The sequence below is a fragment of the Scophthalmus maximus genome, chromosome 6 (assembly GCF_022379125.1).
Source record: "Scophthalmus maximus strain ysfricsl-2021 chromosome 6, ASM2237912v1, whole genome shotgun sequence".
NCBI classification, from domain to species: Eukaryota; Metazoa; Chordata; class Actinopteri; order Pleuronectiformes; family Scophthalmidae; genus Scophthalmus; species Scophthalmus maximus.
Genome location: NC_061520.1, coordinates 22,281,868 through 22,304,614, shown reverse-complemented (window position 1 = coordinate 22,304,614; position 22,747 = coordinate 22,281,868). Strand labels below are relative to the sequence as shown.

At 42.9% G+C, this 22,747-nt stretch overlaps 1 protein-coding gene across 2 annotated transcripts in view; it reads left to right on the top strand.

Annotated features, from left to right (window-relative positions):
- Positions 1-22,747, top strand: part of cntn3b (contactin 3b) — a 47,430-nt gene that overhangs the window by 16,877 nt on the left and 7,806 nt on the right. For both annotated transcript variants that reach the window (XM_035632263.2, XM_035632264.2), the window contains exons 4-17: positions 930-1,105; positions 5,003-5,101; positions 7,249-7,452; positions 9,724-9,826; positions 10,149-10,333; positions 10,755-10,891; positions 12,293-12,422; positions 13,065-13,215; positions 15,993-16,120; positions 17,166-17,341; positions 19,399-19,516; positions 20,419-20,577; positions 20,719-20,868; positions 22,457-22,527. In XM_035632263.2, coding sequence (XP_035488156.1) covers positions 930-1,105; positions 5,003-5,101; positions 7,249-7,452; positions 9,724-9,826; positions 10,149-10,333; positions 10,755-10,891; positions 12,293-12,422; positions 13,065-13,215; positions 15,993-16,120; positions 17,166-17,341; positions 19,399-19,516; positions 20,419-20,577; positions 20,719-20,868; positions 22,457-22,527 — 1,987 coding nt within the window. The remainder of the gene's footprint in view (positions 1-929; positions 1,106-5,002; positions 5,102-7,248; positions 7,453-9,723; positions 9,827-10,148; positions 10,334-10,754; positions 10,892-12,292; positions 12,423-13,064; positions 13,216-15,992; positions 16,121-17,165; positions 17,342-19,398; positions 19,517-20,418; positions 20,578-20,718; positions 20,869-22,456; positions 22,528-22,747) is intronic.

Here is a 22,747-nt window from a genome sequence, read left to right as displayed (position 1 = left end):
ATTTATTCATATAAGCATTTACATATGGCAATATATTGTTATACAGTCAAATACCTACTGTAAAAGTATATGAAATGAGTTAACCTATCTTGTCTGCAGCCTGCTGCAACATTAAAGTGCAGCTTAAATGTTACTGCACCCAAATTTAATAATCCAATAGTGTATTAAAGTTTATAATAATGTAACACTAACACTATCTTTTTTACACTTTGATTACATTTTTTCCAGTGATGCTTTTCTTAACATTTTGAATGCATGACTTTTACTCGTATCTACTTTTAAATTGTGCTGTTACTGCTTTGAATTGAGTGAATGATCCTATTATGTTTTCCACTGATCAGCGTTAGCATGAAACCTAATTTCCTGTATCCTTATCTGCATAAAAACACGTGGTTCCTTGGCCCGTGGCCTAAATTTCCAACAAATGTAATTGAAATCTGTCAGCACGTTTTTTTTTTCTCTTTTAGATATCCTGTTAAGATTTTCTCCAAACTGCAATGAAATTGCTTAATATGTTTGTTTTTTGGATACAGCAGGCTCACTAAATACTCATTCTCCTTTAGTTTGAGTAATAAAACAGATCAAATAAAAATCTCTTTCACCATGCAAGTAGGAGAAAATCAATATTCACCACGGCAGATCTGCTCAACTTTTGGAGTTTTGCCAAAATGAATGGCAAAGCAAAAAAATACTTAAACAAAGTCAAACTGATGAAAGCTGAGAGCTGTAGCAGTTCAAAAATTCCTTCTTCCTAACTTGGTGTAAAAGACTGTTAAAAATATTTCACATTTCTCTGTCAATAACACTCACCTTTTGCTCACCATTACTCACCTTTTATCTTCTCAGCATGACGCGGGCGGCCCATTGCGACTGATCTCCGCGAGTCTCCAGGGGGGATTCAGCTACTGATTGTGTTTGCGTTTTTCCAGATGGTCACTAAACGGAACACTCATTGATCTGGGGAATGACTACCGGCGTCACATGTCTGGGGGCAGCCTGATCATTAGGGAACTGGACAAGGACCAAGACACCGGACTGTACCAGTGCACGGCCTTCAACACATGGGGCTCCGTCCTCAGCCGCAGAGCCAGTCTCCAATTTGCATGTAAGTGATCTCTACAATTGCTAACACGTCTCTGGCATGGCTCCGACACAGTTATGACATTCTGGTGTCTCGTTGTATCTGCTGCTGTGTCCCTTTATTTATTTTAATTTTGTTTTATCATTCTGATTTCTCATTGAAATTGCCTGGGAATGGATTTCCAAGAGGGGAAATGGTAATCGAATGAAATGTCAGATGCAACAAACACAGGTGGTGAGGCAGCTTCTGACTGCCTCACAACTCCATTGATTCTCATTAGTGGTTCCAACTCTGACAGCAACTATGCCGAGTCTGAATTGACTCATATTTTGCCCGGCCCCTGTGATCCAGACTTTAAAGCAGATGAACACAAATAATGCTTAAGAAGTGTTTGTATATTTGTAATCACCCGCCACTTCTTTATGCATATTATATACAGCAGATTTTGAGCGGATCAGCCAGTGACAGGCTGGCTGCTTCTCTTCCAAAGCAGCCTGCTGCATGAAAGACGAGAGGCGGGTTGCAAAGTGACGCCGCGAGGGCGGGGTCTTGCCTTCCAGACAGGCACTGTCGAGGCACCTCTCCTCTCTTGATCAAGCCTGCTGGCTATTGATCATGTCCCAAGGATTGAGAGCCTTTCACTTCCTCTCAGGAGATGGGCTGCCATTATCCCTGTAGCTCTGTAATGAATCTCACTTGTGGGGACCAGATGAAGAGCAGGGCTGCTTGACATTTATTGTCCTGCCTAATGCACAGTGAGGATGGTCTAGAAGATCAGCATGGCTGATACTCTGGATGTGTAATGAGGCCACTGGCCCGAGATAGAAGTGGCGTGCCTTCCTTTGCTGCTTTGCTAACCTTTGGAATCCGGCTGCACCCACTCAACTGCGCACATGTGCATTGAAAACAACCAAAATAATGTGTCAAATAACCTAGAATGCCCAGAATCAACAGACACTCGACAAGCACTTTACTACAGTCAAACATTTGGCAGCAGTTTAATGCATACAATCAGGCAGATACAGGTCAGGAGCTTCAGTTAATGTCCACATCAGAAAAAGAAAAAAAAAACTTGATCTCAATGACTTTGACCGTGAAGGAGTATGTGACAACAGTGTCTCGGATTGAATCAGAACTGTGCCAAAAAAGGAACAGAAATGCCTTGTTTGAGGTCAGAGGTCAAACTGCTTAGAGCGGATAGAAAGACTACTGTAACTCAAATTACCAACTGTGGCGGGCAGAAACGCGTCCTACATGTTGAAGTTTGAGGTGGGTGGGCTACAACAGTAGAAAACCACATCTGGTTCCACTCCTGTCAGACAAGAACGGACCTCTGAGGCTGCAGTGGACACAGATTCACCAACACGGGACAGATGAAGACTGTAAAAAAAATAAAGATCCAGCCTGGTCTGCTGAATCTCAGCAGCATGAATCCATGGAGGCAGCCTGCTTCATTTCAACAGCTCAGGCCTGCTTGCATGGGGAAGTTTTTAGATTTTGTTTCCACACAGTCTATCTGAGTATTGTTGCTTGTCAGGGCCACAGTTTACCATCTTCTAATGGCAATACTTCAAGCAGGATAATGCTCCATGCCACAAAGCAAATGTCTCAAACTGGTTTCAAGAACATAACATGTGCCAAATCCAGCAGAACACTTTTGGGACGTAGCAGAACAAGAGATTGGCAGCATGAATGAGCATCAAGGTGATGTGATTCCATCATGTCAACATGGAGCAGAATCTCAGAGGAACGTTCCCTGATGCATTTTAAAGACCTGTTCAGTGAAGTGTCGTTAACGCCAATTTGGGTGGGAGCACTGTTGGCTTTCCCTCCACATTATGTGATTTTGAGTTGCATTAATCAATATTTTTATTCTGGGTGAAATGGCTGTTTTATAGTGGTAAGAGTAAATTGTGTCACCCCGCGCCGCATTTCCGTTTGGCTCTGCACAGCCTTTTACATCTTTTGACTCTTTTGTTCCCGCGTTTACAGCCCACCATGCTAATGTTTCTCTCACTCCCACCACTTTCATCAGCCTTGTTTCCCGCTGCAGCAGGCAACTGTTTTCAGTATAAAAGGTCTGGTAAGCCCACTGTGCACTACCGGCCCAGCAGGAAACGGCCAACATCACAAAGCTAGCAATTAAATGGTGAATAAAGTGGAACATTTTGAAAGAGTTGGTAGATGCCCAAACAGATAAACATGGGGAGATTGAATATTGGACTTGAAACATGACTAAATAAATGCGTGTGTTGCTACATGTCAAATATAATGCATGCTGGCGTTTCTCCTTACTGAGTTTAGGGGATTACAGTGTTATAAGTGATCGAAAACAATGGTGAAAGCTACAGAAATACAACCCAAGTCATAACAAATAATTTTTTTTGTTGTTGTTGTTGAAAATAGCAAACATGGATGTGTTGTGAGCCCTCTTGAGCAGTGGAACGTAGCTCTAATCTAAGAATGCTGGACACAATATAAAACAGGAAATGTCTCTGTGGTGGCGCCGCTCCCCAGACCAATCATGTTCGAGGCCGTAATGGTCACTCTCTGTAATCTCCAGGCCGGCTATTCTTATATGGCAGAGACGGATTCTGCTTACAAAGGCATCAGCTACAGTGAGTTTGGCCTCTAGCTCTCAGAGTTACAGTGTGTGGTCAGTTCACTCCAGTGAAGCCCATTATTCTTCTGCGCAGAAACCCAGAGAAAACAGAAGTGTATTCCCTCCAGCACCGAGCCCAGCCACATCTCTAACCTTCTCTGTGCCATTTTTTTTTCGCGCGATCCGGGCAAAGGAGTCATCCTTGTCCCCGTTCACTAAGTAATTATTAGTAGCTCTCTGTTTCACCTCCCACTGTTACCAGAAGCGTTGCCGTTATAATTATCAACCGCTGTTATGCCGGGGCTTTTTCAATCGGCCAGCCATGTGAATCTCGCTCCCCAGAATCGTAAATGTCTTTCGGAGATGGACTCTGTATTTACTAAGGCAGCCTGCTGAGATCAGAAGGACATCGCCCCTGTCTGTATTTCAAGTCAGCCATCTCCTCCTGTGGCCCCCTTGGTGTCCTGCCGTGACTTGGCACTGTTTGATTCCACTGCGGTCATCAGAGAGCTGCTCATTAATCTTACCAACACTCTGTCCCACTTCTCTCCATAATCTTCCTCCTCCTAATTTCCCTTATCGGTCACACTGACTTTCTTTTGTTTGTGTTTGGAAGGCTTACTCGAGGCTGTTAGCCAGAGGGTGCAGACAGAGTACAGAGCGGACTGCGGCAGCTTCCCTCCATCAGTCATGAAGCCAGGGATGGTTTATCATCCCAGGTTTAGGTTGTTGTTTTTTTCTCTGCCACCGAATGTTCGTTCATTTGCAGGGGATAGATTGTGCTGAGAGAATTGATGGGGAGGCTAATGGTTTTAAGTGCAAGATTACACCACATTTAATAATGATGTTACTTATTGCTGCTGGCACAGCAAACTGTCATTTGTCATGCACACTCCCCCATGTTTGTTCAGTCCGCGCACAGCGGTCCTCACCACCACCACCACCACGCTCATTCTATCCCCCATTTTAGCCTAATCTCTTCCTTGTGTTAAGTGTTGTGATGTGGCGTATAAACGGCACCAAGTCAGGTCCACCTATTTCGTCAGCACCCCATGTGCCTTTGAAAGTGTCAGAGGCTATCAGGGGGTGTCCCAGGCCAATCAATGATGCCCTATTAAAGTCCCAGTGCTCAAAATATAACATCAAACGCATTTGTCTCTGTGAATCAGTGAAGGGAGGTTTGTCCCCTGTTTTCAGAACTATCCTTGTCAAAGACACCCATGGGAATATAGAATATATAAAAAAATACCCTTTTTGTCTGACATTAAGTTCACGTTTTTGCAGTCTAATTCTATTTTCGATCTTACTTTACTCATCAGATCTAGATAACTTCAAAACCCAAACAGCGAGGAGTGCTGTCAACGTCCGCGAGGGCCAAGGAGTGGTTCTGTTGTGTGGACCGCCGGCACATTCTGGAGGTAGGTTTGCCAAATGCCACTTTTGTGCCTGCGCCTGTTGTTTCCCGTTTAGACACGACTCGGAGGAATAACCTCCACTCATTCCACATGGCAACCTTTGATAAAGGATTACTCCTTTTCACCAGACTTAATCTGTTTTTACACCCATTTATGTGCACACATGCTCCTTAATATTTCTCGCCTTGTGTTGTTTGTGCAGAACGTTACTACTGCACATCGATCCTCTCTTGGGTGTTTTTCACTGAAATTTTCCTCTAATTAATTCAGTGTGTCTCTGGAATAACAAATAGATCGATATTTTGGGAAATATGCTTATATGATTTCTTGCTGAGGGTTAAATGAGAAACTCGATATATACCACCCTCACATCTGTCCATTAAATATGAAGTTACTTTACATTCATCAGCGGGTTAACTTAGGTTAGTATACGGTACAGAGGAGAATGGGGGAAACCGGTGTCTCTGACAAAAGGTAGGTGACAGTATTTGCACAGCAGCTCCTCTAAAGCTCACTGATTAACGTGGTTGATGTCATTAGCTTATTCTGTAGGAAAAAAGGGTGTAAAAGCAACGAGTTGGGGTTTTACATTGGGTTTTACGCTGCACTCCGATAAGCTGATTGTGTAGGCCGATATCCAGCTGCTCGGCGTAGTCTTTTAATTATGTAACTCCACACAATCAAAAATGCTTCAGTTGTTCTAAGGGGGGGGGGGGGGCTTTATAAATGAGATGCTACAAACAGGAGATAAAGATGCAGACTGCTCAGCCCCACCACCCTGCAGAAAAACTGGGAACATATGGACAATGGCTGCTGCCTAGCTTGTCCCCCCTCTTGATACAGTGGCTTGCACATTGGAACGACCAATTTCCTTCACAAGAGAACCGTTTGTAGAACAGTGCATTGTACAGCTGGTCTATGGGATAATGGGTCAGAGCACTCTGTGTGAAATGCAGTTTGACAGCTTTCCTCTCCGACATAGGCTTATACGCGCCTGGCTGCTGTAGCCGGAGCACTATTGTGTTTTCGCACATTTTTCTGAAGTGAATGAAGGTGAAGCAGTGTGAGCCTGCTCTCCCTCTCGCCCCATCGCTGCCTCTCTATTGCTTTTTTTGTTCTCCCCTCAACTCCCCCTCTTTTTCCTTTTCACTCCCAAATTTTGAAAATATAGATGTGCTACATAATCTTGAACTCAGCTCGACTGAACTTTTTTCCATCTCCACCATTGCATCTCTCAGACATGACCCATGAAAATACTTCCTTGATTTGCAATTGCTTTGGCAAAATGCTATCACTTTGCATTACAGCCACATACAACAGTTCCGATGGAGGTTATGCTGACTCTGAACTATGTAGCTCTTGCTCGCCTCATCAGAGGGAGCTTTGTATCTGCGTTGATGCACCGAGCTCAGACGCCTGATCCCATCCAAAGATGAGAGCCTTGCTCCCTTGGGGGGCATCGGATAAGCTAGACAGTCATTGCACACACCTTTTGACTCGGAGCCCCTCACCACCAAAGTGGAAGATTATACGGCGCATCTCCTCACTCTTGCAAGTCGGTGAAGCGTGCACTTCTCAAGATGACATGGTAATTCATCATGGCAAGTCTCTCCTTTCTTCTGGTAGACCTGCTACTTGTAAAGGGGAATGACATTATATTCCTACTAACATACATCAATCTGTCCATCCCTTCCTCCATTTGTGCCTCCCATGAACTAAGTCACTCAGGGACCCGGGAAAAGGAGGCCATGTGTCAGGGGAGGGCCACTGACGCACTGTAATCCATTTTGTTTCGCTCCCTTTCCTTAAGTCTTCCATTTCTTCTGCACTGATAACTATTACATTTGCCATGTCTTAGTATCTCTTCCCAAGGAAATTGAGATAAGGGTAGGAAAATGGCATGCTAACATTTTTAGGCCACAGTGGAGTCAGCTGTCTCAGCCACAGACATGACACAGACATGGCCAAGTTTTTGATATACTGTATGTTGAAAAGATTTCTCTCTAAAATTACTAAACTGGAAGCTCTTGACCTTACCCTCACAATTCAATCATCAATTGGATTGGATTGACTTGAATTGAATCGGTCAGTGTACAAGTAGTGATAGTAGATGAGTGCTGCAATAAAATGTGTTTCATTGTCCTTTCCAGAGCTGGCATTTGCATGGATCTTCAATGAATACCCGTTCTTTGTCCAACAAGACAGCCGTCGATTTATCTCTCAGGAGACTGGGAGTCTGTACATCGCTAAAGTGGAGCCCTCAGATGTAGGGAACTACACCTGTGTGGTGAACAACACCGTCACGAGGGAGAAGGTGCTCAGCTCTCCAACACCGCTGGTCCTCAGAAGTGACGGTAAATGCCATATACTACAGGGAACCTTTACTCTGTAACCCACTGGTTCATCCTTCCATTATCCACATTTTTTGGGGGGGGACTTGTTTCATACACACATTTAACAGAAATCAATGCTGAGTTTTACTTTAACATCACTCATCACTACTCATGTAAATGAATGTTATTTATGATAGTATTGGAAATAATCAATGTATATTAAATCCACACGTTAGCATAGTCCCGTCTGTGGCTGAGAGTTCAGCATCGGTTCATCATTTCATTTCGGTTAAAACTTTGGTTGAAAAAACTAATGTTTTCATACAGACCTAATATATTATTATAATAATAATAACTGCAATATGTCACGCCCGTATTGCTATGGTGCTGTGTTTGTGATCTGTTGCACAATATTTAATTGTTCCCAGAATAGTCAAATCTCATCTCCGAGATAAGAATCCGAAATAATAATGCGATTGCCTTTTTGTGAAGAATTCCACACAGTCAGGCAGTGAAAAGCAATCTCCTAAGTAAACGCACTTTGTTTAATATAGAAAAACCAACCACTTAAGCTCAAATCTTTTGAAATATTACATGAATGGTAGACATCATTCGATAATATTCACATATTATTGTTACATTCATTGATGGCTACATAGTTTGCCAGTTGGAAGTCACATCTTGCAATGTTCGATGACTGCTAATGCCAGTGTTGACAGCTCTGTCTGCCTCTTAGAAGAGGTCTCACTTCAGAGTATTTGTTGTGTTAAACTTCATGAGATGATGATGACAAGCTCGTAGATGCAGTCTACCAGCTTTCTGTCACCCTCGCGTTACAACTTCTGAGCTAACTGCTAGCTACTGTACCTGTCGGAGGCTTATATGACCTATGTTGTTTGTGTCGAAAAAAACCAAATTGCCACTCTTTCTCTTTTATAAACAGACCAAACCTAGTACGTTTCTTTTCAACAAACGTGTCACTTCTTCTTCAAAACCATTTTTGGCCAAGTAGAGACACAAGCATTCAGAAAGCATGGACAGGGCATCAGTCAAGATTTCTTTTCTCTTTTTTCTTTGGCCAACTCAAATAATTTATAGAGAGATTACAGTGCAGTAAAGCTGCTGCTCTTGTAATTTCAAAATTGCTTTCTCCTAACCTTCAGTTTCAAAATCAATATCATATCACAATAATTACTGGCTATTTATCACAGCTCTTTAAACAGGATTTCACTATTTCAACAAAATGTTCAAATCCTGTCCGACATCATTAATTGCTTGAAAATGAACCTTTTAAACCAACATTTTCTCTTTTTTGTAAGCTTTTAAAAAATATATTATATCTTACATTTACAAAAAACTTTATATATGAGTCACATCATATTCTTCAGAGCACCTCTAGGGTTACCAGGCCGAGAATAATCCCCTTTTTTTCTGACGTCCTGCTCGGAAGCATGAAAAGAAAAAAATGGCACAGCTTTCATGAGCAGAGTGGGTGTTTGAATTACCCTTGTGTTGAATCAGTCAATCAGAAACATTTCTATTCATGGAAATGCCACGGATCGTCGGGACCTAAGCCTTTAGATGGTTGGTATTCCATTTAATTCAATTTTATCTGTATTGCGCCAGGTCACAATACACACCATCTCAAGGCACTTTGCAGTGAAGTTGAGATATCACAATATCAGAGAGAAACCCGACAGTTCCCACAATGAGCAAGCGCTTGGCGACTATGGAGGGAAAAAAAAACCTCTAACAGGAAGAAACCTGTAGCAGAAGCAGACTCAGTTGTCGGGCGGAACATCTGCCGCGACCAGTTGGTATGAGAGGATGTGAATTGTGTTCTGCATGTTTCCTCGGATTCATCTCAGTTTTTCTAAGTCTTCAGTGATTTCTTATCTGAAAAGATGCGCAGGAACCCAGGTCAGCTCTTTGCTGCCAGACTGTGGGGTTGTAATTGGTAATAGTAAAGGGCATACTACTCTGTCTTTGACCGCTTCTAGTGATGTGAATATAAATAGAGACATGAATGAAGTCACATTGCCACAGGTGATAAATCTCCACTAAGCAAGACTTTACCCCGATGTGCTCTCTGAATCTTTTATAACCCATATCTGATTTTTTTCCCCCCCTCTTTACCAGCCCTTCAGTGGTCAGTTATGCTCCGCACAAGACTTTTGTGATAGCTGTCCAAATGTGTTACAGATCTCTCTTGGATCGTTATTGTTGATTGTGTAATGTGTGCTGTACATCATTGATGTAAAAAAGTTTGCTGTCTATTGTCTCCTTTTGCAGGAGTAATGGGTGAATACGAACCTAAAATAGAAGTTCATTTCCCTGATTCAGTTCCAGCTGCGAAGGACTCGGTGGTGAAACTGGAATGCTTCGCTCTGGGAAAGTAAGTCAGCGCCATTGTGTGCATGCGACATAAGTTATGGGCTCATCCATGCATGAATTAGTGCTTCTCAAGATGATTGAAGGATGCACAAGCATAACATTACTCATTCTAAGATTCATCACTCCATAGTGAAGCAAAGGAAGACAAGGGAGCAGGAATCAAAGTTCTTTTAAGAGCTTCTGAAATCTGAGCACTTTTGATACGTAGGGGAAAATAATTCCCGAGTCTTTTGCATCAACAACTTTTGTTCTGCGCTTAATCACACTTTGATCACAGCGACTGACAGTTGTCATCACGGGAACTTTTTGTTCCTCTTTTGTAGCCCTGTCCCAGAAATAAGCTGGAGGAGAACCAGCGGCGTCCCTTTCCCCAGCAAAGTCAAAATGAAGAATTCAAACGCCATCCTTGAAATCCCTAATTTACAGCAGGAAGACGCGGGGACGTACGAATGTATGGCAGAGAATCGGCGAGGCAAAAATGCTGCGCGGGGTCGCATTTCATTCCATGGTTAGTGAAGCATTTCAAATTGAACGAGAGTGGATGCACGGGGATGCAGAAATAAATGTGTGCCTGTAACAGATTTCCACATTTGGACGGGAAACATGCATGTGACCAGCAGTTTGAATCTCATTTGTTGCGCCCAAAACCTATTTGTCTATAATATGAGGGATATAATAATCCATGAAATTGCAGGACAGGCTTTAGATGCTGGCTGTAAAAAGTAAAAAGTTCATATTATTTATTAGGCTTCACATTATTTAAATCTGTTTACAAACCTGTGTTTTTCATTATGTTTATAATCCACTTGGTCACGTTTAAACTTCCGTGATTTAATGCTAGGCTGCTTTAACAGCATTATGATTTTGGATACTGCTCTTTTCTAATCCACTTCTTATAATTAAAAAAGGTAATCTCTTTTTTTTCCAAGCTAAACCTCAGTGGCTCCAGACAATGACGGACACGGCTTTGTCCATCAAGGAAAACCTTTTCTGGGAGTGTAAGGCCAATGGAAAGCCCAAACCATCCTACAGCTGGTTGAAAGATGGGGAGCAAGTGATGGATGAGGTATGGGGACCTGTTCAGGGAGGGAAATTTTTTGAAGGAATAATTGTGGGGAGGTACATCATTTCTGAAGATGAATATGGTTTAGTATGGAATTGGTGTGTATCATATTCTATAGCCTTAGCAGTCGCCAGATAGCAACGGATCAATGGTCCATTGTATTTTCATTTGATGATTGTTCACATTATATTGGTTCAAACCCTTATTGTAATCAGCAAGGTATTTACATTTGTTTCCCCGAAAAACAAGTGTACGTATGGCATCTACTGTAAACCTGACTGAGATCCTGTCACAATGTAAGCTAGACCACTTCCAGATGTGGTCTGGCCGATCTGATGTGTTTTTTGTGCATGAACGTGGCTCTCGCATGCTTTTTTTTCTACATAACTAGGTAAGATATCCACATACAGATGGCAAGTTAATGCCCGGTGTAAATGGGGTCTTACTGTGTGTTCAGGCAGAATGCCTGGAGGATTTTAGAGACAACACGATCATACTCAAATTTTGTGGAAAGATGCAATTCAGAGAGACAAGAGCCCTGAGTCAACACACCACAGACAAAATCCTTCAGACACTGTCGCAATGCAATGTTCTTCGCTAGATTGTGGCCAAAAAACAGTTGTTTGATGCAAATAAACCCTAATAGCCGTCACTCAACATTGTGCGAATGACGCAAAGCGTTCTGTATGAAATCACCTTCAGCCATTATTGTGGGTCAAGCTCAAGTTGGCATCCTGTTCGAAGCTGCATTCAGCCCCACAGAAGACAATGTATGAGCCAGTTTCCACCCAAAGCAGACCTTTAGGTGTAAAACAGAGGCGTGGCTTATTCAAGACAGCAAAACAATTTTTTAAAAATTGCATACCTTTAATGTGCCGCTCACGTGCACTCTGAAGGTAGCAGTGAGTATGTGCCATCTCTGTACATCCTCTGTGTTATCAATTTTATTAAGCCCAAACCCTATATACTGTATGCACCTATAATTAAGAATGTACTGTAAGATGCCACTGCCCCTGCAGCCCAAAGGATCTCTAACTCTCTCAGTGGGTTAAAAACCACATCCCCCATGCTGCCATTCAAGTTTTTTTTTTCAACTAAACCACAAATTACTTTTTAATATGTTCCTGGTGCTATTGTCAACATCGATTCTTTGCCGTGGATCTAAGATGCAGGTTAGCAGTTTTTGCCACTCAGACTCGCCTCCCATCTCTTCCCCATTCCAAGCTGAACATACGCCACAATGCCACAGGGCTCTTAAGGTTTTTTTTCTTTTTTTTTTTTCTTTCCTCCTTTCCTGCTGTCCTCCTCCCGTCATGGTGCACCAGTAATTGCTGCTGTGCCTTTGGACATAATAGACTGGCCTTGCAATGGATATGCATAACTGTTTTTTTCTCTCCTCCTCAGCGCCGGTTGCAAATCGAAAACGGGGCCCTTTCTATAGCTGAGCTAAACGAGTCTGATTCTGGGATGTATCAGTGTGTGGCTGAAAACAAACATGGCATTATTTATTCCAGTGCCCAACTAATGGTGTTAGGTAAGATGGCCTCCCTCGCTCTGCTTTCATCCCGCTATCTGTCTGTGCGTTTGATCATCTCCTAAGATAAGATAAATACTAGCAGCCTGCTCCTCAGCAATCAGCCTGCAGACTCATTTGATGTCACCATGGGCTCTGCTGGCAAAAATATGAATCTGATGGAGTGTCTCATTTTACTTTCAGTCGTTTCATCATATTGATTTGGATACTACAAAGGCATTACTTTGTGGCATTGTTCATGCTTTCTCATGTAGATTGGGGTATTGATTTATTTGCAAAGCTCTGATGACTTGCATCTGACTGACTCGATGAGAAATTCAATTCTGTCTTGATACATGTGATGACACTTGGGCCAAAATGGTGGCTAACGAAATGTGATGATGGTTATTAATAATGGCTGTAACCTCCCCAAGTTGAAGGCATGATAAGGGTGGATTGTGTAGTGTGTATAGTGTGTGTGTGTGTGTGTGTGTGTATATATATATATATATATTAGAAGAATGTGAGGACCACAGCCAATAGGCATTTCGGCTGAGATTTCATCGGGGAGTCCATCTCAACACAGCACGGCTGATCTGCAAAGATTTAGGTTGCCTGTATCTTTTGATCTCACACCCTTTCTCTGCTGCCCCCAACAAACAGCTTCCGCTCCCAGTTTCTCCAAAAGTCCGCTGAGGGCCTTGCTAAAAGCTCGCTCAGGCAGCGAAGTCACTCTCGAATGCAAGCCTCAAGCCTCGCCCCCAGCAATTAGCCTGTGGAAGAAAGGGAATGAGATCCTGCAGAGAAGTGAAAGGTAGGATAAATGTCCAAGTGCATGTCCCTATAGCAGCTTTCATTCACATTCACTGCGAGCCCACTTGTTTGAATAGTGTATTTGACATCTGTGCAGATGCATAGACGGGAAGTCTAATGAGGGGGATGAGAGCAGTCTGGTCACCACAAACACTGCACATGGCTAATATACTGTGTGCACCTTCGTGTGCAAATAGTTGGGTGTGTGGGATGAAGATGCTAGCTGGCCGCATCTACAGTGCACGCATGAAATATTTACAAAGATAAAAGATTGGTAAATGGAGTCACTGCCTGAAAAAAGTCAGGCTACATTTAGAAAAAGGTAAAAACTGAAGCTGTTGCACCCTCTGAGGTAAAATGTTTGACTTTATCTTGACATACAAATACAACTCGACTTCACGCAATCACAAAAGCTGCGGAGACAACAGCTTTGTTGCCGATTTGAGAGGTCTCACTAGACTCGGAACTCCGCACACAGACATGACGCAGACAACAAGCAAAACTTCAAGCACCACTTACCATGGCATGAAGTGGTGCTTCATTTTATTTTTCCTTTGTTGTACTTTTCGGTATGACTTCTTATTGAATATGCCGTAGTTGAATTTCAGCTACTAAACAGATTTCGCACAATACTAAACGACTAATTGAAGGCGGAGGAATCCAAAAAAGCAAATCCGAGGTAAGAGATGACACATTTGAGCAAGCCGTCTGCACACTTTTCATCATCCAGATTTGGATGAAAGGGGGGGAATAAATCTCGCTGCACACACACACACACACACACACACACACACACACAGAGAGGCAGGACAGAGTGAACAAAAACAACTCTCACATCGTAGTGCTCAAAAGAAATGCTTAACTTTGTGCTGTTTGAATCAGTCCCATGCTGCTAATTCAAAAGGCAGTCTGAAAGGGAACAATACGAGTCAAGCATCTTGTCAAAACAGCACTGAGTCTCTTATGCTGGCTGAAGATGGGGAACCGCCGCTGCAGCTGCAGAAAATTGCTAAAATTCCCAAGCTGAATGACATTTAGCACACTGTGTGTGAAGCCCACGTACCCTTTTCAAGGTGCACAACACTGGATGTTCAGGGACACTGGATGGGAAATGTTTTCTCATACATGCAGTCACGCTGTAAATTGGAGCGGCGTTCGGAAAATGAATTGAATACACATTTGTGTGACTAAATACCACATCAGTTAAAGGTGGTTCCACCCAAGTGATGGAGGCGAGTACCCTTCGTGCTTTCTATCCATGCAGAGAGCTTTTAGCTTAGTTAGGAGATGTTTATCTCTGAGATATCTGCCTCCAGTCCTCCGTCCCTTAATAATAAAATAATCTAGTGAACACACTGTCAGCAGTTCTTTTTTTCTTCTTATCTGGACTAGTTCTTTGGTAGTGGCTCACATGAAAACCCTGTTTGCAGTGAAGTCTATGGATGATCTAAATATGACTTGAACCAGCCCTTGTGCAATTGCTTTAATCTCATGCCATGTCCTAGTCTCCGGTCTATCAAAATCTTGTGATCGATGGAATCAAGATCTATTAGGAGGAGGCCAGGTGAAGATGATTGGTAATTTTCCGCTCCATGATTTTCTCTAAATCCTCACTGAAAACCTTCAAACATACCGTTTCTTTGCAAATGATCAAATCATTGGTTTGCAACAGCTTTTTTTCAAGGCTTTTAGCATTGAAGGGGGGTTAGAAATGTTGGGGGTCAAGAGAAGACTTTTTTTTTTTTATTGTTTAATTGATGCAACCATAAAGGCCTGCGGTACATGCTGTTAATACAGATAAATGGATCAGATCTAATATGAAAGTGCTAAGTGTGAAGTTTCCTTGAAAAGTCTTAATGGAATAGATTAACATGCAAGTGGAACTGAAAAGAGCTCAGAGAGATTCCATAGGAGAAATATGAACCAGACTTTACATATAAATGTATTGTCCAGTACAGCAGCCATACAATTGACTGTAAAGAAGCCATTACTGCTGAGAGTGAAAGGAAGAAACGCCTCAATAGAGCAATGACTCTGTATGTCTGCTTGAAACGTCCTAACTGTGAAGTGAGTCTTTCTCTGATTCACTACCCTTTGTCACTTTTGTCTGATGACCTTGTCAGAATAAAGAATACACAAAACACATAATAAACACTACATTGTACAGTACAGTACATTATTAGTTATTATTCAGTTTAACGTCATACAGCAACAGTTGTGACTTTGTCTTGATTATCATTATTTCTAATAAGGCTTTGAGGATGTGCCTTGCATGTCGGTTGTTATAAACTTTACAGTGCACTTTTGTCAGGTGCTCTACTTCTGCATTATATTACGTATCATAACATGTCTTGGCCCTTTATCAAATATCCAGCCTTTCCGTGACCTCCCAGCATGACAGAGGGGTTCCTCTCTGACTTTTGCAACATAAGAGCTGCAGAGCACATATTATTTATTCATTGAGCTTCTCAGCGATGCTGTGTGTAAAATGTTTCTCCATTTAGTAATGTGCTGGTGAGTTTAGCTCACCGCTGGGTCGGGGTGATGGGTCACACTGCCTGCTGCTAACCTGCATTAAGAAATCCAATTTTTTCCTGGGCTTTAGAGGAGAGCTGTATAGTAACCGAGTCAAAGGGCTTACATTTCTTTTTTTTAAGGAACATGATTCTGGTAGAAACACTTTCTGCATCATGGAGAGTAGCATTTCAGCACTTGAGTTCTGAACTGTTCTATCTTCACTTTATTCAGCACAATAAAAAGCTTCTCTGCTTCCCTCAGGATTACTCTCCTTCCCAATGGAACATTAAAGATCACCAATGTCACCAGGCTGGACGCTGCCAGCTACACCTGCATCGCTAAGAACCAGTTTGGGATAGCGAGCACTACTGGGAGGCTGCTGGTCACTGGTGAGTGCTGCTCTTCTCCACTAACAACTTCCCCAAAAAGCAAATCGCCCTTCACTGACCTCTCTCTTAAGTCCTGCACCCTCATTTTCATATTACACCTGTCTTGCTATGCCTGACAAACTGTCCAATCTTCCACTGCATATATGCAGTTTACACTGATAGCAATTGTAAAAAAAAAAATTTACTTTTTCAAACAGTGGGTTCTTGATGCTTGAACAACTGGCAGCTGCTGATTTGTAGATGGAACATGGAAAATTACTGAAACTACAAAATATGATATAAATCGCATTACGGATGGTTCAGAAGGAACGCGTGCAAAACAGGCCAAGGCTATACTGTACACTGATCTGCCACAAAAGCAGATACAGTGTTAATGTTGTGGTTGTTCTGTGTTTATTTATAAGGATAACATTAACAACCCAGTTCATAATCAAATTAATATGGCTGGTTTATGTTATGCAAAATAGAAGCAAAGCAAGCAACAAAACATGATCCCTGGTTTAGTTAAAGGTCATTATTTATGGATGCACTAACATAACATGTTCATGTGGTCCACTAGTTTAATCTGGTGTGTGTGTGTGTGTGTGTGTGCGTGCGTGCGTGCGTGTGTGTGTGTAGCCACCTGACTTATTTTTTCTCATTAGCTTCTATTCTTCTCGTACACTGACAGCTGAACCATTTAATGTCACAGAATTTAATTACTTTGACCTTTCCTCGACATACTGTGAGGCCTCCAATCCACCACGGTCACCAAGTGGGAATGTGTTTGCATCCCTGTAATCCCGTTTTAAACATTTTCTTCCAAATTGATCCCGGAACAAGAAGTGCAAAGCAGAGATGTCATCAAATGTTGCTAATGGACAGACTTGGAATCTAAGTGCTTATTAAAATCAGGAAAAGCACACGTCCGTGGGTAATTTAATGATGGTGTCTTGATTTAGCCGCGAATGGGAGTGAGATGGCAGTCGCAGAGGTCATGGTGGTGTTAAAGGTTCCCGTGGCAGAGATATTAACATGCGTACACTGTCGTCTGTTGTCTGGCCAGAGCCCACCAGAATCACCATGAGGCCTACTAACATGGAGATTATTGTTGGCGAGAGCATCGTGCTGCCCTGCCAGATTGCCTGCGATCCAGCTCTGGATGTCTCTTTCTCCTGGGCATTCAACGGCCAGCTCATCAACTTCCAGCGAGACAGCGATCATTTTGAAAGAGTGGGCGGGGTGAGTCATCTCAAGCATTAAATTCAGCTACTTTCTGGCTATTCTGGGATTAATTGGGACATACAGTGTGATGTTCATTTAAAAGTTCCCCTGTGTTTGGTGGGGAATGGAATCTCAAAAAAAGTATTATACCATCTATCAAGAATCACTTACATTCTTTCATTCATATGGTGTAAAACCCGCAGGGAATGGCACTATCAGGTCAGTGATCGGGATGTTAACTTTTGGAATTGGCTGCGAGCCTCAGTGTTTTACACTTTCAGAAATATCTTGGTGAAATGCAATTTCAGTCAAACAGATCCTCATTAATAAAGTCTTTACACTTTTCATCCCTTCAACTCCTAATTCCGGGAACCTCGAAGGGAGAACAATTTCTTATCATCTCCCTCTGCCATAATTGAATTTGTGTACCTATTTATGAATCTTGAGCCCCCAAATAATTAAGTAATAAGCGGGCTGGCATTCACCAAGGGCAGGCCAGGAACCAGGAAATGTTCATTTGAAATCCATATGTCTTGAAATAATGATAAGTGATGACTCTTTGTTGAATATTTGTTCCTTTTGATGAAGGGCAAAGCCATTTGTTCAGAGCTTGTCAGTATGAGGTTACACTGCTCCTGCTGATTATATTGTAATTCATCACATCCAAGGTCAGCAGCCTGATCACTGCCATTCACATGTCAAAGGTCGGCATCATATCTGAATTGCGAATGGCAATTACTGAACTGAACTGTGGGTGGGCATGCAATGATATATAGATTTCACAGAAACTGTTTCCCGGCCCGTCCACCGAGATTACCAGCCCCCCTGCTCAACAGCTTCTGATGAATTAATTAGCATAATTAAAGCAAATGCGCCTCATCACTTCCTCCCTGCCAAGGCAAGGACGCCTTGCAAGCTCTCAGGTTGGCCAGGTGGCGGCTGACACCGGAGGGAAAAATCAGACATGGCAAACACCGCATAAAATAGTGTCAGGTGAAAGGAGAGGAGATGAAAGGAAGGTGGAAAGAGAAAAGAGAGCAGGCGAGGCAGTCTCTTTAGCCCACGGCAGCAAAGAAGTGCCATTCAGCTCGTCTCGGCTTTGTCAGACGCTTCAGAGAGTTGGAGATCCACCAGCGGTCTTGTCCAGTTGCTGCAGAGCGAAGCTATGATCCACTAGCCACTCAGGGGGCTGATGAAATCTGCTATGACTGCAGCGAGTCGTACCTGGCCAGCCCCCAGGTGACTCCTTTCTAAAGCAACACACTTATTTTTTTCACAGGCTGACATGCTTAGTGACAGGCCGCTTCAAGAGTTGACTTTCAGGAGGTCGATCCCTATGCACGGTCAAAAAGGAGAACAAAAAATGATGTTTGGGTGAATAAGTTAATACTATAGTAATATAATCACTGTAAATTACTTTGTATCGACCGCATCCTGCACGTTCGTCACTTTAAAAGACATGGCTGCATAGGGACAGGCGTTTCAAACAAAATTACAATTCGATAATCACCACTGTTCAACTGTGTAGTAGTCTTCATGCAGCCACCAATAACACAACTGTCCTTACACAGATGAAATAAGTTAATATTTGTCATAATGTTTTGTTATTCTATCACATGCATGCAGCTTGTGTGAAATAATATTTGCTCTTTACACTCACAGAGTTATACTCTCCATACTTGTTGGAATTTGTGTAATTGCAAAATACTTAGGATTGTCTTGCAAATTAACTAGACTTTCTTTGTTTTTGTGTCCTGTGTGTAGCTGGTAGCTGTGTGTAGGGGTGTGAGGGCGTTGGAAGAGGGGGGCTGGCTGGTCGGGTAGTGCCTGAAGGACGGCCAATAGCGTTATTTGCGCAAAGTACATCTGCCACGTCTGTTGTTGGTGTTTGAAGAGATGAAATAAAAAATCAATGGCCTGGAGACGAAGCGCTTGTACAAAGCATATGTTTTAAATGTTGAAACATCCCAGAGCCAAAAGCTGAGCGATGAGACAACACTACATATTCTACTTAACTCTAATATTTAAATATGTAATATTGAATTCGACAACATCACAATAACATTCTGTTCTAGAGCATATCTGGGGATCTGATGATTCGCAACATCCAGCTGAACCACGGGGGGAAGTATGTCTGCGCTATTGACACCGACGTGGAGAGCCTGTCCGCGTCCGCAATCCTGGTTGTCAAAGGTAAGAGAGGCAATTTAAATTCAAAGGCTCGCTTTTGTTTGCGAGCGTGCGAATACCCAAGTCTAAATAATGTGACACTGAAGCATCCGCAGAAGTATGAAAGGAGTATGAAGTGTGAAACAGAGACAGAGAGAGAGAGAGAGATGTGAACAACCCCAGAGGCTTCTTGTAAATATATAGTGAAGGAAAGCAAAAAATGGATTTTACCTCAGACAGAGTTATGTCAGTTTCTGTTTACATTATATACACTATGTGCTGCCGTGCACACTCACGAGCAATGGCTGAATCCGGGGCTCAGCTGACGCAGCTTCGTTTATATGTGCTCCGTGCTTCAGACTCAGCGTGCGGGCTCATCCCTTGTGACTTGCATTGGTATTCATGCCCTTAACAAACTGTAATAGCTGTCTCAGGTGCTTTGAGAAGGCAATGTTTATCACAGAAAATGACTATAATTGGCTCATTTACACATCGACAAAATATCATGGAAAGCGTCTGAATAATGGAGCGGCGGAGCAAACAACATTATAAAGCCAGTAACAAACATTTGCTTCTTTCTCTCTCTCTGTGTATTGACTCGGCTTTTTATTCTTCTTACTGGTGTCTCCTCCCCTCTGTAGCCCCCTTTTTACTCTCCATTGCTAGTCATCCCATGTTCACTAAGCACTTTGTAGCCCCGCACATCACACAGGCACACACACACACACACACACACACACACACACACACACACAGAGTGAATGAAGTCACTGCATGCACGGAACAAGGACGTAGCCCTTAATTAAAGGGAGTGTGATGGCCTTGATATGTTACACGGTGCAGAAATTTTTATGACTTCGGCGAAGGAGCTTGTCGGAGTGGGTGATCACCTAATGTTCACCCTACTCGTCGCCTGATTGATTTAGGTCCCCCGGGTCCTCCGGACAAGGTGTCGGTGGAGGAGATCACAGACAGCACGGCCCAGCTTTCCTGGACTCCCGGAAGAGACAACGGCAGCCCCATCACCGGCTACATCCTCCAGGCCCGGACGCCTTTCACTGTAGGCTGGCAGGCAGTTGACACAGGTAGCGTGAAACTCTCCTCTCACTGTCTTGTTAATATTCATGTGGGTCCTTAATGCATGTATTTATTTATTTATCACTCAATTTGGGTCCAGTTGTGCATGAGCCTGATTTTTTTCTGAGGATCTCGTTTCCACATTGCAGTGCCGGAGGTGGTGAATGGGAACATGCTGACAGCCACAGTGGTGGGTCTGAACGCCTGGGTAGAGTACGAGTTCAGGGTGGTGGCTCGCAACATCGTCGGCCTGGGAGAGCCCAGCCCGGCCTCGGCCAAGACCAGGACGGAGGATACCAGTATGTAAAACTAAGGACTTCTGCACACACCAAACACTAAGACAATAAGACAGAATTGTATTTTGTGAGTTTAAATTCACCTTCCCAGGTTTGTTTTAGAAATTATAACCAAAAGACTGTGGAAAATGAAATTAAATGGTTGAAGACTTTGGTAAGAAAAATAATGAAGTGATGTGTGAAAACTTTCCTCCATTAGGAAATTCACACATATTTTCTGTAGTGGAGTTGCAACATGTGTTTAACCAGCAGAATAATGGGACAGATGTTCCTGTAAAGCTCTGGACTCGCAGTAAAAGTGGAGTATTGGTGAAAATTTCCAAATGCAGATTTTCATTAAGCAGTGTTTGTGAGAAAGAGAGAGAGAGAGAGAGAGAGAGAGAGAGAGAGAGAGAGAGAGAGAGAGAGAGAGAGAGAGAGCTTCCCCCTTTAAAGCAATGGAAATGGTGGATTTGACCCTCTTTTGATTGATTATAGAGTAATGTCAATTTGGGTTACAACTTGAAAAGGTTTACATGCTCTAATGTTCAGAAAAGGCATCAGTGTTCTCATACTGCCCCTTCCTGCAGCTCCTCTTTTCACCCTCTGTCTAAAATGCCTGGATTTATTTTAACCCCCGCCTCCCGATAAACCCCAGTGTACTCTGATTGGCCAGCTGGCCCAGTCTGTTATGATTGGTCAACCAATTTCAAAATGTGTAGGAAATGTTTCGCCCCTTCACAATAAAAGTGGAGATTCTCAAATTGTAGGCGGGGTTACCCCCAAAAGACTGTGAAATCAGAGTGGGAGAGAAATCTGAACCAGTCATTCAGAGCCAGGCTGTAGGGTTTAGCCTGCTTACAAGAAAACTGGTCTTTTTTCACAGTTTGTGGGCTGGCAGGCACCACAGATACACACATTTATGTGCACAAAGAATGAAAAGTGATTTTCATATATGGCACCTTTAAGAGGTATATTATCCAAATATTGGCTGTTCAAGGTCAGAATACAACTACTACTGTAACATGCTACCGTTACTCAGGTTTTTTTTTCTTGTTTTAGTGTACCATACACAAACACACAGCTGCATAAACACATGCTCAAAGTGAAAGGTTCCTGCGGGTAAGTTTTCCCGGGAAATGGAAGCATATTTAGGTGAGACTCCTGGAGAAAAATCCACACATGGGCATCGGACATAAATGCTGCTTCAACCGTTTGCCGATATGACACATTAAATGTGATGCTTCACTTGCTTAAGGATACTACAACAACACAGCACAACTGCTCCTCCACCCTCACTATCAGCTTTTGCGCCCATCACACTGCGGAGCACAAACAGCCGAGTGGGAACAGGAATGGAGTGGGTTGAGTCGAATGTCATTTGCAAAAAAATTACAAAACCTTTATGCACAGTGACATTTGGGCAAAATTGGTGACTCGCTATTCCCTGACATGTTTGTGTTTGCACGCGGTGAGGGATTTGTGGGGTGTGAAATAGACGACGGTATCTACGGCAGGCAGCTTTGTCATAGGGCTACAAGTACAGTTGAGGCTTGTCGCTGAGCTTTGTAAACTGTGTTCTAATTGCTCCCCTCTGGGCTTTACCTCTCAGTTCCTGATACAGCTCCCACTGATGTTGGAGGTGGAGGCGGCACAAAGTCTGAATTAGTGATAACATGGGAGGTAAGTCATCTGTCACATTTTACTGTTCTCTCCATCGGCGGGTAATGGTTCCGCTTAATTGTGCAGAATTGAACGGAGCAATTTTTACGACCCACATTAGAGCGAGACACCTCTTCTCCGGCTCAGCCTCCCAAGTGCCATTTCTCCCACCAAACGCAGGGACAGAGAGTTCTTCCGTTGAAGAGTTTTGCACTTTAGCCACAATTACATAGCCACACAA